The sequence below is a fragment of the Durio zibethinus genome, chromosome 27, assembly GCF_047325235.1.
Source record: "Durio zibethinus cultivar Kanyao isolate XHJ-2024 chromosome 27, ASM4732523v1, whole genome shotgun sequence".
NCBI lineage: Eukaryota > Viridiplantae > Streptophyta > Magnoliopsida > Malvales > Malvaceae > Durio > Durio zibethinus.
Genome location: NC_143188.1, coordinates 14,572,842 through 14,592,829, shown reverse-complemented (window position 1 = coordinate 14,592,829; position 19,988 = coordinate 14,572,842). Strand labels below are relative to the sequence as shown.

The 19,988-nt window shown below is 28.0% G+C and overlaps 1 protein-coding gene across 1 annotated transcript; it reads right to left on the bottom strand.

Moving 5' to 3' along the window:
• Positions 1–240: 240 nt before the first annotated feature.
• LOC149511000 (phloretin 4'-O-glucosyltransferase-like) lies at positions 241–2,029 on the bottom strand. The gene has a single exon (XM_089756666.1). The coding sequence runs from the start codon at positions 1,814–1,816 to the stop codon at positions 425–427; it is 1,392 nt and encodes a 463-aa protein (XP_089612792.1). The 5' UTR covers positions 1,817–2,029; the 3' UTR covers positions 241–424.
• Positions 2,030–19,988: the final 17,959 nt, after the last annotated feature.

Genomic DNA, 19,988 nt, shown 5'->3' with positions numbered 1-19,988 from the left:
TTTTTAAAATTAAGTGTATTTACTTTTTAAAAATTTAAATGTATTTAAAATTAATTTTTTAATGAAGTATTATTGTGTGATTCACTAATGAATATAATGCGCAATATGTAACATTACATTGCACAATTGTGTATCATATAAAAATCTTTATTTTTTTACTACATAAAAACTAGACATGATAATTTAAAATACGTCACGATAACACTATATAAATATGATAAAAAAAATACGAAAATGACATGATTTAAAATTTTAATAATATTATATATGAATTTAATAAAATAAAAAATATTTTATGTTTTAATGTAAATATAAATTATGATATGTAATTTTTATATAAAACAAAAACGATTACACAAATTTCATTATTTTTTATGAAACAAATATAGATATAGCAGGGTCTAATGGAAACATAAGTTGAACTTTATTTGCAACCTTGAGCAACATCAGCCATGAAAGCCTTAAGGTTCGTGTCCAAGGATCCACCTTCCTTGGCAGCCTCCATTGCCAAATCTTTCCATTTTTCTACGTTCCTCCTAACTTCATTCGCTCTCTTTCCATCTCCCATCACTAAATCCAAACATCTATTAATCTCATCATATTCCACTATTCCTTCCTTGTTGGCCGTCACTCTCACCCCTGTCCTCCAAACATCTTCAATGAGCTTCGCATTCGTCCCTTGATCGGTCCATTGAGGGAAAGCCACCACCGGAATGCCCGCAACCAAGCTCTCCAATGTTGAGTTCCAACCACAATGCGTCACGAAGCACCCTAACGATGGATGAGACAAAACTTCCACTTGGGAACACCATGGAACTATCATCCCAAACTGTTCTAATTCTTCCTTATAATCTTCTTCTTTCTGATCTTCCTCTCCAGTTTGTTTCTGAGTATTTCTTATCACCCACAAAAATGGGCGGCCACTAGCCTTTAAAGCTCGAGCGATTTCCTCCTCTTGCTGCTTCGATAACACAGCAATGGTTCCAAATGACACATAAATAACAGTTGATTTTGGTTTTGAGTCTAGCCATTGGACATAATCTTTTGAACCCTGGAAAAGATCAGCTTTGAAGGAACTATCTGATGGATCTTTTTCATCAAGAAAAGAAGATGGGATCAAGGGTCCGATCCCAATCATCTTAAACATTTCAAGAGCCTTTAGTGCCTCGGGTTCCAAAGCATCAAAGGTATTAACAAGGATTTTAGCTTTGGTTTCTCCAGCAAGTACTTCCAATTGCTCTTTAAACAATGACAATGCCAAAGGGTAACCATTTGAAGGGTTTAAAAATGAGGGAAGGTCACGGCTGGAAAGTTGTGGCAGCCCTGGTAAGTCTATTAAACACTCCAAGGGAAGGTCACCAGCTTGGCCCTTAATAGTCTCCTCATATCCATTAAAGTAATAGTAGAAGATGTCCAGAACTGTGGCAGCTTGAATCCAAAGTATTGCAGATGGGATGTGATGTTCACGCGCTACGTCCATAGCCCAAGGAATGAGTAAAGAGTAGACAATGCAAGTGATTGGTTTGCCTTCATTGTCACTACTTACTATAAGGTCAGTGATGGTTTCTTTGCCTCGACGCTTGAATTCAAACATGAAATTGTCTCCGGGCTTGAATCCGTCATCATAGCCATCCGAAAAGGTTAAGAATGATAGGCCATGAGCGCTGGGGACTTTGGTCATACGGCGGCGGGCGGATAGACTGGTGATGAAGGTGACATGTGCACCACTACGAATAAGACGCTTGGCGAATTCGAGGGTAGGGTTTAAGTGGCCTTGTGCAGGGAAGGTTATTAGGAGGAAATGAGGTTGTGCCATGGTGGTGGTGGTGTTGATGGCGGCGCGAGTTAGCACTTGGGAAGAAAAGTTGGTTTGTGTGGAAATTTAAGTAAACGGGGAAAGCATGCTACAGGGTTTTATAAATTATTGGAACCGAAACCATGATGTTTGAGCTGACGATTTTGAAGGATGGAATTGAAGCATTCTATACGATATTTTTGTTTTTTACTTGATACTAAATGATCTATCGACCACAAATTTGTAAAAAAAAAAAAAAAAAAAAGAATTGCAGAATTTGTCTCTTGACGAATCAAATTAAAAGTACATTTTAGAACATATCTAAAACGTGCGTAACTTTCGAACCCTTCCCAGTCAAAGACGTGGTAAACAAGTAACAAGAATAAATCAAAGATCCAAAGCAAAATTCGAATAAGCTTAGTCGTATAAATCTTTGACAAAATGGCCTTAAATCATGTAAGCATGCTATATTACATCATAAAAAATACAAGGTGAAGTAACAAATAATCTAACCTTATGCGTCTTTGTTTTTATTTACTAACAAAGAATTCTTAGGCTCTTAGTACATTCCCTCTTTAAATGGATTTAAACAGATTTATTTATGTTGGATCTAATGAATTTATAAAAAATTATGTTTCCACAATCTTTCAATGAATTCAAACCCATGCTACAAATTGATTAGCTTTTTCCTTCCCAATACCAAGCAATTTTCACTCTCATTACACCCTTCATCTATGTATAAAAAAACCCAATTATTTGTTTCACTCTTGTTAATCTACAAAATATAGTATTTTCTGTTCTTTTTTGAGTAGATAAGAACAATTTAGGTATTCTAAATTTAATAAATTTAGGTAAAAATTAGATTTTGGATATATAGTTTTTATTGAAATTTAATTATTAATGATTTTCATTTCAAAAATTTTAATCAGAATTGTCAAAATGGGAATCATTTTGTAGATTCCTTGGCCAAAATGGGAGTTCATAGAAATAAAGGTTTTATAACATGGTTGTAGTTTTTCCCCAATAATAATATATATAACTCTTTTAATGTTAAAAAAATTATAACAAGAAAAATAATGCATTTCAATTATATATAAAGAAGAAAATGTGTCAAACATAGAATTGTTTCATATTGAAACCTAAGTTAAAGCAATATAAATTTATAATTCATAGTATGTTTTATAATGATGGTTTCAAAATTATGTTTTAACAAAAACAAAATTTGCTTTATTTAAATGTAAATATAATTAGAAATGGAATATACTTTGAATGTCACTATGTATAAAAAGGATATGGTTAAAACCTTGTGTGCTACGATGTTTCGACAAATAGTTTTGGCATGATTATTATGATGCTTGAATTTATAAGGCATATATTTTATGGTATTATGATTAAGTAATTGTTCATAATTAATAAAAAAATTAAGAATTGATTGTCTTAAAGGATAATCATTAAAATGCTTGAAATAATAAAATATGCATAACTAATTTGGTTTATAGTAGATGACTTTTTAACTATTATTATGAAAATATATGTGGGATGATTATTTAAATTAAATATGTAATATATATATTTTATTTTTAGATCATGAGACCGATTATACATATTAAGTGCTTAAGATTAAATAGAAGGAAAATGTTATAAAACATTTATTAGTGATAATCTTAAGAATAGCAATAATTGTTTTATGCATGACTTGATGTGCAATTATTTTTGAATTATTCAATTGCAGTAACATTGGTTAAAATAAGGTACATGGATCCAATAATGTGGAGTCTACTAAAATCACACCATTTTTGTGTGGCATAATGCTTGCTAAAAGATTAACCTAAAAAGGTTAATGATAAACTCTTGGTTAAAATAAGGTCATGAGATAAAGGAATTTATGACACTATGTCATGATTAAATATAGTTCCAAATTTAAAGAAAAAAGGTTGTTCTTATGAACTAAGAAATGAAATCTACGCTTTTGAAAGATTTGAGGACATGGATCCATTGTAAAGTTTTCAAAACATATAAACCAAGAATAAGTGCATTTGATTATGCAGAATAAGGCATATAGATTCAGTTTCTTGAATCTAAATGATTCAATTATAATCAACAAGGAAGGAATGTCAACATTTAAGGCAATTCCTCATGTTGAATTGCTCAAATAAGTTCATATGAACTTGAAAGGAATTCATCAAAATAAATAAATAAATAAATATATAAAGAACTTATTAAAAGAGTTATAAAGTAAAATATGGTTCAAGTTTCTTAACAAAAGAATAAGGGAATCACATAACTTAGATTTCATAAAGATTTTTGTTTAAAGAACAAGAGAGGTTGCAGATAAACCTATGCAATAATGTGTGTTATAAAATCTAATTATAAGAATTATTAAGAGAAATAAAATTTTAATATGTACTATTCAAGAAGAATGTTATAAATGATTTATCAATAATCATAGCAAATAGCATTTGTTATTATTATATGTTAGTAGACATAATCTCTTTGGTGCAAGCCAATATAATGATAATCACGGTAAGAATTATTATATGTTATTATTATTATATGTTATTAGACATAATTTCTTTGGTACAAGCCAATAAAGGTTGTAAATGAAATTTCATAGAATTGATAAGACTATGAACAAAGAATTTAGCCAAAAATGAATTGAGAATTTACATAATATGGAATAATTATATACATCATACTATAATGGCTACAAAAGGAATTTTTATTGCATTCATGACAATTCACCTAAGAAATGTAAAATTCACATATTTCTAAAAAAGGTGAAGTAATTTCAAAGGTGTACATGGAATACCCCTAAAAGGTTATGAATTCCAAGAATATGTATATTAGTTAAGTTCTTAATTGAACTTAAATTTTCAAAAAGTGATAATATTATTTGAAGTTTGGTATATGATATCATTTAAAATATGATATGTTTAAATGTGTCTATAGTAAGTTCAATAAGATGTCATCATTTGAAAATATGAAGATGACATAATAATTTTACTATGGACCAAAAACTTACTAAATTCCAAAAGGTTGTCTATGTAATCAAAAGTTTTGTACATATGATTTGGGAATAGAAGATTGTATTAGTTATTAATTTATTTTATTTGTTGATTTTTTTTTAGTTACATATGTACAAATCATAGTTACAATGGACCAATAAAGATTGACTTTTTTTAGATAAGTTTAGTAAAAAAAAAAGTTAAAGAGATTGAATCAATTATAGATTTAAATATACAAACTTGGAAAAGAAAATTCAAATATAAATATTGCGTCATGGGAATGAATCATTTTCTTCAAATTAAATTTAAAAATCTCAAGGAAATTAGCTTAAAGAGAATATAAAATGAAATACTCATCTTTTGTATATGGTTAGATTGTTTTATAAATTTCATGTCACGTAAAGGACATAAGCCAAAATGATTGAGGGAGGCCTTTATTTTTGTATTTTAATTTAAACAAATTAAGTTTTTTTTAATCCTTTTATATTTTTATTGTATGATGTCTCAAATAATTAGTGCGTGGTTTTTTTATTCGAATTAAAATAATAATAAAAACATATACAGTCGATCCAAAATTAAATTAGTAAATTATTATGAACCAAAATTTAATTCAAAAATTTATTAGTACCAGCATACGTATTTGTATTATTCTTTATTTGATTTTATATTCGATACATTATCAGTGTTAAGATATTACATATGATAATAAAACACATAATAACACCTCATTAAAAATTAATTTTAAATATATTTTTAAGATTAAATATATTTGCTTTTGGGGACCTTAAAATTTTAAATATATTTAAAATTATTTCTTTTAACGAGATATTATTGTGTGGTTTATTACTATGTATAATGCACAATGTATAATATTATACAACCGTACATCAAATATAAATCTTTATTTTTTACTATATACAGATAGGGACAAAGGCTTATAGGGCCTAGTAGAGGCTCAAGCCTCCCTTGAAAAAAAAAATTATGAAATTATAAGTATTCTAAACAAAGTCTAAAAAATTTGTGTCGTAACGATTTTGTATTTGTCTGATAAATTTGAAAACGAAATAAAGAAATAAAAAAATAACGGAATTGCCATCAATATTTTTTAGCTATGTGCAATTGGTTACCCATTAAAACATATCCTTTTAATAAAATCTTAAAATTAATTAAAATTTATTAGAAAGATAATGTTTTAATAAGTGACCAATCGCACCTAGCCAAAAAAGATTGCTGGTGACTTCTTTATTTTTTTTATTTTATTTCTAAATTCGTTAGGCAGACATGAAACCATTACGATAGCTTAGCGACTTCACTAGGAACACATTTTTTTCGAGAGTCAGACCAAAATTAACTATATGTTATCCTCAATTTTGCTTTAAATATTCGTAATCGGTATTTTTTTTCAGTTCGTAGATTTTGATTCTTTAAAAAAATAAAAAATAAAAATAAATCAAAAACCAAAAAAAAATTTCACACGCATTTCTTTAACTATGCCTTTTATGCTTTTTTTGTATCTATTACTCTCAATAAATTATGATACATTTGCACACACGATGCACTTCATACATGAGCTCTATATCTCGACTTCGTCCCTTATAGGAAGAAGTAGAGTACCTATGCCCTCGTGAGGTGATAACCTCCACAATAGCAAGTGAAATACTTCCACTCAGATTGAACTTTTTTTCGTTCATAACCTGTAATAGGTAAAGATTATGATGCCTTATTAGCCCAATATGGACGACAATGAGGAATAATTTGAGAACCTTTAGATGTATGTCAATCCAAATCAAACATGTAATAAGCTATAGGAAGTCAACCTTAAGTAGAGTTTTGCCAACCTTTTTATAGAAAGTACCTAAGTCCAAAACATGTAAGAATACAAAACAAAGCAAAACAAAACAATAAAAATAAAAAATATCATAAATTTTTTTTTTCAAATCACATCCTTACACTAACTAAATTTTATTTTCCTTTCTTTTTCTTTTTGCATAAATCATATCATACAGTTTTGCATCAAGGTATTTGCTCTATGACATCTTTTTCCTGAAAACTTCTTCATGGATCCTATAGAACTATAGATTTGCTCATCCTATTCTAGGATGATAAATCTTATATAACAAAAGTTGTACAAATCAATAAAAATTTCTAGTGCTAAAATTTACCCAAGAGCAAATATCTCCTACTTGCATTCATGCATCATGTGTACCATTTTTGTTTTTTTTCAAAAAAATCATAAAAAATAAAAAATAAAAATTTCAACTCATGACATTTTGATTTTTAAAAATTTATAGTAATAAAGGTTCAAGAATAGCTCGCCCATCAAAAATTTTGACTCAACCTACTCACCATTCATATAACACTAGAGTTCAAATAAGAATCATGGAATAAGAATGGCCTAGTTGATTTGAAATGATGGAGAAGGCTCAAGAAGAACTAAAAAGGGATCTTGTAAGATAATGGACATGCTCAAAAATCTTGACAAAGGAAAAACAGTGAAAAAAAATCTCAGCTTTCAAGAGTAATTACCAGACATGGTGAAACCTATTTACCCTCCAGGGTTTAAGTCATGACCAATCCAACCTTATTAAGAAACCATAGTGTAAATTATTTCTCTTAGAAGATATTCCAAACCTTATCCAAGAATGACATCCACAACTACTCTAAGACAGTTATAAAATTTTGCTAATCTTGTTATGATGAAAAAATCACCTGAGTCAATCTTGGTTCCTAACTTGAATGATTCCAAAAAAAGAGAAAAGCTTAGGATAAAGACACCTGAGAAAGTAAAAGATACCAGTGCCTAACAAAAGATAAAATTATTAAAAGAAAGACTTAGGGTCATGGACGAAATAAATTTTTATGACTCCACTGATGCAGCTGAGCTTTGTTTGATTCCAAATGTGGTCATTTCACCTAAATTCAAGGTCCTTGAATTTGAAAAATATGATGGCACCAAATGTCTAATAACTCATGTCATCATGTATTATCATAAGATAGTAGCACATGCTCATGATAAGAAGTTGTTGATGCATAAATTTCATAATAGCCTTACGAGTTCTGTAGCCAGATAATATATTCAACTAGATAGGACTCATAGTCATTCTTGACGAAAGCTCACAAGGGCATTTTTTATTCAATATCGAGATCTAGCTTCAAATCGTCTATCTTTACAAAACATAAAAAAGAATATAACAAAAAGCTTTAAAAAGTGAGATGGAGAAATATGGTCGCACAAGTACAACCTCATCTCATTAAAAAAAATACAACTTTCCTATTTGTGAAACCTTAAAAGTACTTTACTATGAGAGACTGATAGGTAATGCAATAAAAAACTTTACAAATATAGTGATACCATGTGAGATTATTGAAAAAATCATAAAAAATGATAAGCTCAATGCAAGAGAGACAAGCGAAGTAAAGAAAGGTAAAGCTCCAAAAAAAAAATAATAAAGCCCAAATAGTGAACTATATAAGGCAACAGTTCAAAGGTTTTATGTCATATCCCACATCAGTGTAACAAACCCATTACCCTCCCATAAATAATGTTACATCCATCAATTATCCATATCAGCCATATCAACCACTATAATAGCTAGCTTATCCATCCCATTTTTAGCCATCCTTTCAAACAACCACCTATTCATACAACTATCCTGCTGCACTTACCAGACCAAAATAGAGATCCAATCTAAGTAGTGGTCTAAGGGCCTTAAGAAATACCCAAAAAAAAAAATCACTTTTGACCCTATTCTTATATTTTACATAAAATTATTACCTCAATTTCTCCATAATCAACTTTTGGAGCCTATGCATCTTAAATTCCTTCAACCCTTTACCTAAAATAGTATGATCTAAATGCAAAATGTGATTACCATAAAAAAACTTAAGGTCATTCGATAGAGAACTATCTCGCACTGAAATACAAGATTAGAGATCTCATTAAAGCTGAAAAAATAAAATTTGAAACTAACAGTGATCATTATGTCGTTGAATACTCTCTACCTTATTATATTGAAAAAAAGGTCAACCAAGGGTGTTAAAAGCATTGGTATGAATAATTTGGATGCAACTGATAGATAAAAAATTGAAGAATGGTTCTGTGGCTTTTTTTGGGAAAATGATAGTTTGTTTAGTGTTGCAAAGAGGTGAATTGATTCAAAATAAAAAGTGTGCCCCTTTCTTTTCTTTTTTCACTTCTGTATTATACATGCATACGAACTTCATGACTTATATGAAAGTTGAATCTGAATGCTAATTGACAGAGTCTTTTGTTTGTCTGAAGTTTTTTTATAAAATAATAAAAACATTTTTTCCTTTCATAATAAAAAGTCTCAAAAAATTTAGTGATTGTTATTATGTATTTATCCGAATAAAATATTCTCGTATCCTTTTCATGCCTCAAAATCACTTGAAAAATCTTAATGCTCTAAAGGATACAAGTTTGAACTTTGTGATACCTTTTGTCAAGGCAACAAACACTAAAATGATCAATTTGGAAAAAACTTTTTAAGTTTCTTGAAAATTAGACAAATGTGATACTTTTTTTTATCTAGATATACGTGAGTTGATAGGTGTCAAGACTATGCTTCAAACAAAAAGTCATTTAGATAGCCACGAATACATAAATGCACCTTTTTTTTTTTATCTAGGGGAATATTGACAGAAGAGAATAATTTGCAATTACACCAAAATTACCTATTTCATGCCACTATCCAATTTGGTGATGATGTGCACAATCGAGACCTAAATAAACCCTTTCAACATTATTTTCATTCTCACATAAACTTTGTTGACTTACCAAGATCGGATAAAGATTGACTGTCATATGAGTTGTGAAAACAAAAAAAAAATATTGATGATTACATCACGCACTCTAGATATTCAAATGATCTCAAAAAGAGAAAATAAAAAAAAATAAAAAAAGTGATAAAAATAAAATTTTGATTTTTCAAAGAATCACTCTTTAGCACAAGTGACTAGATTTGAGATGACAAATGGCCATCTTTCTTCATTCTTTCACGAACAAGAAATCATCCATTTGCAACCCCTTTGAGTCTAGTGAATTTTTTCTAAATGAATTTTGATTAAAGATCATCTTCTGCATTATGAAAAAAATACAAAAAAAGATCTATTTGATGAAGTCATGCTTCGACAATAAAGAATGAATACCTTAAGTTGTATGAGTAAATGTCAAACAAATTAAGTTTTAGAAGTTTTAAACATATTCCAGTAAATATTGGAATATGCAATAAAAAGCAAATGTGGAAGTAACCAAAAAAAAGAAAAAAGGAAAGCAAAAAAAAGATGATTGAATGTTACAACTGAAAATAAAGGAGATGAATGCCCAAAAAAAAGTCCTTCAAATGATGTGAAATGATCCTTGGTTTGATCATCTTCAAATATATGTTTTAGGCTTATTTATCTATTTCTTCAAAACCTCAAATCTTGGCCTATGTTACATACCTTGCAAAGTTCATTTCGATCAAACATGGATACTTGAATTGAAGAATTATTCTTTGTAGAAACCTTATGATCAACTTCGCTTCGTCTATTTTCTTTGCAAAATTTTCTTTTTCATAAGAGTACTTGAGTGCAAGATGAAATCGTAAAAAAAAAAACAAAAAAAAAAGAAAAATCCAAAAATGGTCAGTGTAGAGCGAGAATGAGATTGCAACATGAAAACTCATTGCAAGCAATGATTGAGATATGTGCAATGGTTATCATAGAAAATCTTGGCCTTTTCCAATATGATCTTGAATTTATCATAGTTAATCTTGACATATATTAAAATACCACGTTGTGATATTAAAAAGGGTGTCAAATCTGATTTAACCATAAAAGAACCTTCCAAAGGAATTTGTTGTTGCACCTGGATAAAAATTTAATTTCTCATACCAATTTGTAAGGTCCATTTTACTAATGTAGACCTCAATTTGACAATTAATCATCTAAGCCATTTGAAAAGATAGAATTGCCATTCCATTCTGACATGTACATAATAATGATCAATTTTTTTTAAAGACTTATGAGTCACATTGTTTCATAAAAGTTGATTAAGACAATTTTTTGTGAGCATTTTATCATTAAATAAAATGTTTTTAGGGAAGAAAGAAAAAATTTTGAAAAAAAAAACTTTGAGAAAAATAAATGGCACTATGGGAAAAAATTTTTAATACAAAAGTATGTTTAACCAGTTGAGTTTCACTATAGTTCGATGGCTTATTTTCTTCAATTCACTTTCATCAAGTTCGAGTTGATCATATTCATGTTTGATTTGAAGATGAAAAAATGAAAAAAAGTTGAGAAATCTAAATTGGGAAGAAAAAAAGTAAAAATTGATGAAAAATAAGCAGCCAAAAAAGGATTTGGAATTGAAATGAGATGAAAGATTTGGGATTAAAACAAAAAAAACTTTAAAAATTTAAGAAAAAAAGATTTTGGGCAGTTGCATATCTTGACTTGGTTTTTTTTAAGAAAAGAAAATTTTGAGCATTTGAATCTTTTGACTTTGCATTTGCATCATTAGCTTGTCCATCATTAATAGGAATGTATACATTGGTATTTTTGGAAAAGACATTTGAATTTCATGTACATCATTTTAAGAAAAGACATTTGTATTTTATGTGCACTGTTTTAAGAAAAGATATTTGCATTTCATTTACATCATCATTTTAAGAGAAGACATTTGCATCATAGTGGTGTTCACCAATTTTGGAAACATTAAAAAAAAAAAGGGTAAAAACATATTCAAAAGATCAAGAATTTTTTAAGAATTTCAACGAGATGGCATAAGATGAGAGCTTTAAACCCAATCTAACCGGCAGAAAAATTGTTAACCTAGTGAAATTGACATCAGTCAAGAAAAATATTGTGATAAATTATTTTCAAAATATTCGATGGTGATATTCAAATACTAAAGTATGGAATTGCATTTCTCGGTGGTGATATCTTAGCATTAAAGTATGAATTTCATTTTCTTGATGGTGATATTCAAGACATTTTTAAAATAACTTGATAGTGATATCTGAGTTTAAAGTTTAAATTTGTATTCTTTCTCTATATTTGCATTTTCTTAGTAGTGATATCCGAGTATTAAAGTATGAATTTTATTTTTTTGATGATGATATTTGAGTTTTCTTCAGTGGCGATATTCGAAGTCATTTGTATTTTCTCGGTGGTGATATTCGAGCTTAAAGTTTGAATTCACATTTTTTTCTCTACATTTGTATTTTCTCGAAAGTGATATTCGAGTTTCCTTCAGTGGTAATATCCAAAGTTATTTGTATCTTTTCGGTAATGATATCCAAGTGCTAAAACTTGAAGTACATTTTCTTGATGATGATATTCAAGTTTTTTTCGATAGCGATATCATAAGTTATTTGCATATTCTCAGTGGTGATATTTGAGTGTTAAAGTTTGAATTACATTTTCTAAATGGTGATATTCGAGTTTCCTTCGGTGGTGATATCTGAAGTCATTTACATTTTTTCGGTGGTGATATCTGAGTTTAAAGTTTGAATTTGCATTTTTTTTCTACATTTGTATTTTCTCAATAATGATATTCGAGTTTTCTTCGATGGTGATATCCGAAGTCATTTGCATCTTTTCGATGATGATATTCGAGTAAAACTTAAAGTGCATTTTCTCAATGATGATATTCGAGTTTCTTTCGATAATGATATCCGAAGTCATTTTCTTATTGGTAGTGATATCCAAATGTTAAAGCTTCATTGCATTTTTTCAATAGTGATATTCGAGTTTCCTTCGATAGTGATATCCGAAGTAATTTGTATTTTCTCGATGGTGATGTCCAAGTATTAAAGCCAGAATTGTATCTTCTTGATGATGATATCCGAATGTCAAAGCTTGAATTACATTTTCTCGATGGTGATATTCGAGTTTTTTTTAGTGGCGATATTCAAAGTCATTTACATATTTTTAGTGGTGATATCTGAGATCATTTGTCATTTGATGGTGATATTCGAAATTATTTTTTTACTATGAATTTTTAAAGTTATTGAGCCTCTACTCAGATGAGCTTTTTTCAATACGAAAATTTTAAAGTTGTTAAGCTTCTGCTTAGAGAAACTTTTTTTCAAGATAAAATTTTTAAAATTGTTGAGCTTATACTTAGATGAGCTTTTTAAAGTTATTAAGCCTCTATTTAGAAGAGCCTTTTAAGTTTTCAAAAGTCATTGAGCTTTTATTGAGAAAAGCTCTTTTAAATTTAGAAAAAAAAAATTGAGCCTTTGCTTAGAGGAATTTTAAAAAATTTTCATAAAAAAAAACCTTTGGGTTCAATATTCTGTCTTTTGTATGTAATAAAATAGTTATCTTTTAGTCTTTATTTTAATCTTGATTATCAAAAATAGGTAAAAATGGGCAGTTATAGACACCTATTTTATTTTTTTTATTTTTTTTCTTTCTTCATTTTTTAGCACCATTTCTGCCAGTCGCCGGTAGCCACACTGCTAGCGACTCTGATAGCCAAAGGTAATCGCTCTGATAGTTAGAGGCTACCATAATCTTAGGCAACCAAAATCTCAAATTTTTTAAGATTTTGGTTTTCTTTTTTTGCTTTATTTATGGAGCCATCTGAATCTATCCAAAGAGGAAGAAAAACTAAAAAAAAGCTCTGCAAAAAAAAAAAGATAAAAAAATCTGCTAGATAAAAAAAAAAAGACCAAAAACACAACAAAAACAATCTCTGAAATGGAAACCAATAGTGCCAAAAAAATGAAAAACAAAAAAAAAAATTGACCATAACTTTGGGCCTCGATCTATGCAGTTTAAAGCCGTTTCTCACAAAACTAAGCTCAGATCTGTGTTTAGGGGTTTGAGAAGAAGGTTTTTTAAAGTTTTTGGATTTTTCAATAACCGACGACTGGTAACTAATGACTAATGATGGCGATCGATGAACGGCATGGGCACCAATGCCGAATTCTGGGTAGCTTGAATTTTTCGATGGTCTTTTGGTGCTTAAAGAGAAAAGATTTCTCTTAGAGAGAAAGGAAGCAGAAAAAAATGAATTGAAAAAAAATTTTTGGTTTATATAAACTACCTAAAGCTAAAATAATGCCGTTTGGAAAAAAAACCAAAATGATATCGTTTTGAACCCTGAGGATCAGCAAGCTGACTCATGACCCTACCCGAGATCTGCACAATCGACCTACGATCCGTTCCCCTTTAACTGGTATCCGGTCCAATTAAATAGCTGACCTGTCTATACCAAACCAGTAGCTCGTTCAGACCGACGTTGACCAGTTCAATTTAGGTAAAAAAAATTTTAAATTTTTTCAATTTTTTAAAATATTATTTTTATTATTTTAAATTTTGTTATTAATATTTATGCATGTTTAAATTTGTTAGAATAAATTTTTGTTGTAATAAATAATTAATCAATAAATAAGTAAGTAATGAAATACATAATTAAAATTTTTGATAATTTTATTAAAATTTGGAATAAACCTTATAATATATATTGAAAAAAATTAATATAAATAATAAAAATTAGTAAAAATGTAAGAAAAAAAAATTTATCCGACGATAAGATTTAAAAGTATTTCGAGTAGTGATATCTACGAAATCTCTAGATGATAATTTTTTTTAAATTTCCATCGACATATTGGAGTATTTATAAAACGTTTTCAATACAATAATTTTTTTTCTTTTTTTGGCTATAAAGTAATAAATAATAATTAACTAATTTGTTAAAAATAAAAATGAAAAAAGAATGAGGAAAAAAATTTATCCGAAGATAGGATTCTTAAAGTATTTCGAGTAGTGATATTTTACGAAATCCTTAAGTGAGAAGATTTTTTTAAATATTACTAGTGTATTGAAATATTTATAAAAATCTTCAACATGATAAAATTTTCTCTTTTCTTCAATCAAACAATACAAATAATAATTCAATAAATAAAATCAATAAAATTTCTAAAGAAGAGAATAAATTGTGTGCATCAACATATTAACATTTTGCATTGCATGCACGATATAATTTTTTATGAAAAGTAAATCTGAGCCTCCGAAAATAAGATTATAAGGTATTCTGAGAAGCGATGCCTAAGAAATATCTAGATGAGAAATAATTTTTTTAATGTTACCAACGTATTTGAACATTTTAAGAATTATTTCAATAAAAATGTTCTAATTTATTTTTCTTGAATAGAAATAGAACAATAAATAATAAAATAATAAAATTTTAATAAGAAAAATCAATGAAATTATTTTTCAAATACCGAAAATAAGACTATTTTAACAAGATTAATGAATAACATGTAATTAATTGATATCGTTTTAAATAAGCAATGTTGGAGTGCTAATTTTTTTAACACATAACCGATTTTCGAATCTATATTGTTTCATAGACCTTAAAATTATTTTTCTAATAAATTTTAATTAATTTTAAAATTTTATTAAAAAAATATGTTGTAATAGGCAATTAATTGTATCTAATAAAAAAATATTGATGATAATTTTTTTTTTTAAATTCATCGGACAGACACAACTATTTCGATAATTGATTTAGTTTATTTGTTGTTGAGGCTATCACTATTGCTAAGAGAGCATTATGAGTAATAAATATTTTGAATATTCGTCTGAATAGTCAAATAGAAGATCAATAGTTTAATGATAGCTTAATTATGTATATTGAAATAAATATTGTCAAAAGTATTGATAACCAAATTATTGTACAATGTTTTCTAAATATGAAACTGCGTCAAAGACAATTATAAAATTTTGATTAATTATAATTGAATGTAAAATTTTAATTTTTTAATAATATTTATTACTATTGTTTTTTTATTTTTAATATATTTCAACTAAGTTGTGGGATTTGAAGTCAATGAGGAAAGCAAGCTATGGGGTTTTATAAATGATTGGAATTGAAACTATGACGTTTGAGCTGACGATTTTTGAGGATGGAATTTGTCTTACCTACTCAGTTCGATTTTGATTAAAGATATTGGAAATCACAAGTGCTGTTCCATGACTGCAGGCTCTTGGGGGAGGCTGACTTGGTACTTTGTAGCAGACAAAAAGAAACTTAGTATGTTTGAATGTCATTGCATGGTAGCTGCAAAGTTGGGATTCTCTTCTAATTTTTTTTTCCAGAAAATAAAAGTTAAGAACAGGGGATTCGAATCAACTCTTTATTGTAGAGATTTGTTATTCAACCAATTGCATGCATCAAATTTTGTTCTAAATAGGAGAATTTCTATATCTATATTTATTTATTTCTTATATAATATGTATAAAATATAAAAATTATCATATTAATTTTTATTAATATATTTAACACAAAACATAATTTTTAATTTTTATTAAATTATATATAATTTTTATTAAAATTTTACATTATCTCGTTTCATTTTTTTATATTATTTTTTAATCATTTTATTTTATTATATTTAAAATTATCAAATCTATTTTATTCTTTTTATGATGTTATCTATAAGTGATTCCTTGTTATGCTAATCTTGAATTTACAATCCTTTTCTGAAATCAGATATCTTTGTTTTTTGTTGAACACTAAAAAATTTATTTACCCCAAATTTGTAAAAAAAAAAAAAACTAATTGCAGAATTTGTCTCTTGGCAAATCAAATTAAAAGTACATTTTAGAACTTATCCAAAACGTGTCTAACTTTTGAGCCCTGTCCAGTCCAAAAGCCAACGCGATTGAGAACATTTATATGAACGAGCTGATCAAAACGAGCAAGAATTAATATAATGGTAAAGTTCCAAATATCGAAAGATCAGTAAAATATTACACAGACGTGATAAACAAGGAACAATAATAAATCATAGATACAAAGCAAAATCCGAATAGCTTAGTCATGTAAATCTTTGACAAAATGGCCTTAAATCACGTAAGCATTCTATTTTTTTTTTGTTTGGGACTCTCCATATCCGATAACTACTTTGAATTTTGATTATTTTAGAGTTGAGCTAGATTGAACCTCATAAAATAAATAAGTTCTCACAACGTTTATTTTCTTCATTCATAATATTTAAAATCAAGATCTTACTTAAAAAGATCCGAGCTCCTTACCATTCGGATCAATGTGTTGTTAGTAAGCATGCTATTATAGCATAAAAAATAGGAGGTGAAGTAACAAATGATCTAACCCTATGTGTCTTTTTTTTTATTTTTTATTTTTTCGATTTAGTAAGAAGGAATTTTACAATCAGTTCTGCTCTAGCTTCCTTTGAAAAGGCCAAGAAGGGACTGCCAGAGGAGCTAAAGTCAGCTAGGAAGCTGTTTGCCACCTTAAGTCTGAAGGAAGGTTGGGTATCAAAAACACACTAACTTGGAACAAGGCATGCATGATGAGGAATATTTGGTCTATTTTCTCAAAAGCAGGATCTATATGGATAGCTTGGATTGAAGCCTATGTCTTGAAAGGCAAAAGTATATGGCAAGTTGAACCACAGCAGGGTAACAGTTGGGGCTGAAGGAAACTACTTCAACTCCGAACTATTGCACACCAATTAATAAAATAGGAAAATGGTATTGAGGTGTGGCCTGTCCTTAGCAATGGCTATTCTATTGCAACAGTTTGAAATGAGATAAGGTCTAAGCAATGAAAGGTTGAGTGGCATAGACTAATCTAGTTTCATTATCATATCTTGAAACACTTAATGATTGCATGGATGACTATACTAAATAAGCTTCCAACAAAAGATAGATTGAGGAATTGGAGAATGGAGGTGGATGAAAGATACTGCCTATGTCAACATGGGAGGGAATCTAGAGACCACCTATTTTTTGGTTGTGAATATGCAAAAATAGTGTGGAGAAGGGTATTATAATCATGCAAGATTGACAAAGTAGTCGGGGAGTGGATTGAAAAATTGAAATGGGCAGTGACAAAGATAAAAGGCAAGGCACTGATATCAGTAGTATTGTGCATTACTTGAAATGCTCATATATATTATATATGAAGAGAAAAGAACCACAGATTATTCAAGAATAAAGAAGGAACATAAGAACAAGTGTATGAGCTGATTAAGGAAAATGTTAGGACTCAATTACATGGATTGTATTCGATTGCTGCTAACTCAGTCAACAAGATTTTGTGTGATGCGTGAAATATAAATAAAGCTATATTGCATAATAGTTAGAATATGATTTGATTGCATATATGGAGTATATGTATTGTAGCAATTTTATTACTTCTTTTTTATAAATAAAATACAACTTATTCAAAAAAAAAAAAAAAAGAATTTTTAGATTTTACTCCATACATCTCCTTCTTAAACCGGTTTAAGTATGTTTATTTACGTCGGACCTAATAAATTTATGAAAAATTACTTTTCTTCAACCTTTCAACGAATTCGAACCCCATACAATAAATTGATTAACTTTTTCCTTCCCAATACAAAGCAATTTCCCCGCTCATTATCTATGTATAGAAAACCTAATTATTTGTTTCACTCTTGTAGTTAATCTATATAATCTAGTATTTTCAGTTCTTTTTTGAGTAGATAAGAATAATTTAGGTAATCTAAATTAAATAAATTTAAGTAAAAAATTAGATTTTGGACATATAATTTTAATGAAATTTAATTATTCATGATTTTCAATTAAAAAATTTTAATCAAAATTGTCAAAATTGACCCCGAATCCAAAATTTTCACTCAATCCGCCTGAATCCTTATGTGAAACAATAGGAAATTAATGAATTTACACGTTACTTACCAATTTTAATGCACTTTTATGATTATCTCTAACTTTCTTCATAACTTTTTATTTTCTCTAAGTACCTTTTTTTTTTTTTTTTAGCGCAAAGAGTTTTAAGTTTTGTTAGTTTATTTTTTTTGGTCAATTGAAATAGATTTATTTACGAGATCGAGTGGGTGTTGCTCCTTCTCGTGTTGGGTCTTGGACAAAGATTTTCAAGCCCAAATTCTAGATATAATTAAATTATTAATAAATTTTTTAATTAAAATTTTTATTTTAAAATATTAAAATATTAATATTTTAATATATTTTTGAAAGGGAAACGATAAACGTACCCCAACATAAATTTTTTAATTTCACATTTTTTTAATTATTGATTTTAATAAATACAATGGATTTTTTATTTTTTTTATTCGTTTCTTTCGTCCTTTAAATTTATTGAAATTAATGATAAAATTATATGTAAAATTAAAAAGTTTTATATTAATGTATATTGATCCTACCCCTTTTTGAAAAATTCAAATATTTTAAACCCAACAAGCCAAATTAATCCTTAATCAAAACCTTTTAAAAAATTGATGGAACTTAGACTCTATCTATAAACGCCTTTACAATCAACATATCTCATTTATTTAAAAAAAAAAATTGAAATAGTTATTGTATGAAATTTACAACCTTAAACAAAATGGTTATTCCAAGAAAGGATAGAATAAGGTCTATTATCTAATATATAAATTATATTTATAAAGCATAACCTCGTTAAGATTAGAATTAATAATTTAAAATATGATATAATGATATGATATAAAAAATTTTAAATAAAAAAATAATATAATATAATTTAAAATTTTAATAAAAATTATATATGAACTTAATAAAATAAAAAATATATTTTATATTTTTATATCAATATAAATTATAATACGTAATTTTTTTTATAAAATATAATATATTTTATATAAAATATAATAAAAATATATAAATTATTAATATTTTATACAATTAAAATAAAAATCTAATTAATATCTTACAATTGCCGTAAGACAAAGTAAATATTTTTCATTTCGGGTAGCACAAACACTAAGCACGTAATTGTCGGTATGGGTTTGGTCGTCGTCAAAGGTGGTCATAGTTTGTAAAAACGACAGCAACCAACTTCATAGAGAATGCAAAAGCAAAAGCAAAAACGAAAGCGTAAAGAGGAGAGCAAAGATTGAGATTGCCGATTTCATCGTATTTGGAGAACGTATCTATCTGACAGCGGCTCGTGATTGGACAAAGACAATGTTAGTTAACAAATGACTTTTGATTTAGATGTTCAGTCAGGGTTACGTTTCCCATTGTCTGTTGAAATTGATGGGTCACAGTTACGTGAATTTATAGTTTTCTCAAAATTGAAAGAGCATACACGTGCAACCATGGTTTAAATCACCTGCATGTAGTTGTAGTATGTCTGTTTATAATGTGGTACAATCTGCTGTACAAGTTGTACATTCATC

Bases quoted from the DNA above. Each gene is read 5' to 3' on its own strand.
- LOC149511000 (XM_089756666.1), bottom strand. From the start codon at position 1,816: ATGGCACAACCTCATTTCCTCCTAATAACCTTCCCTGCACAAGGCCAC.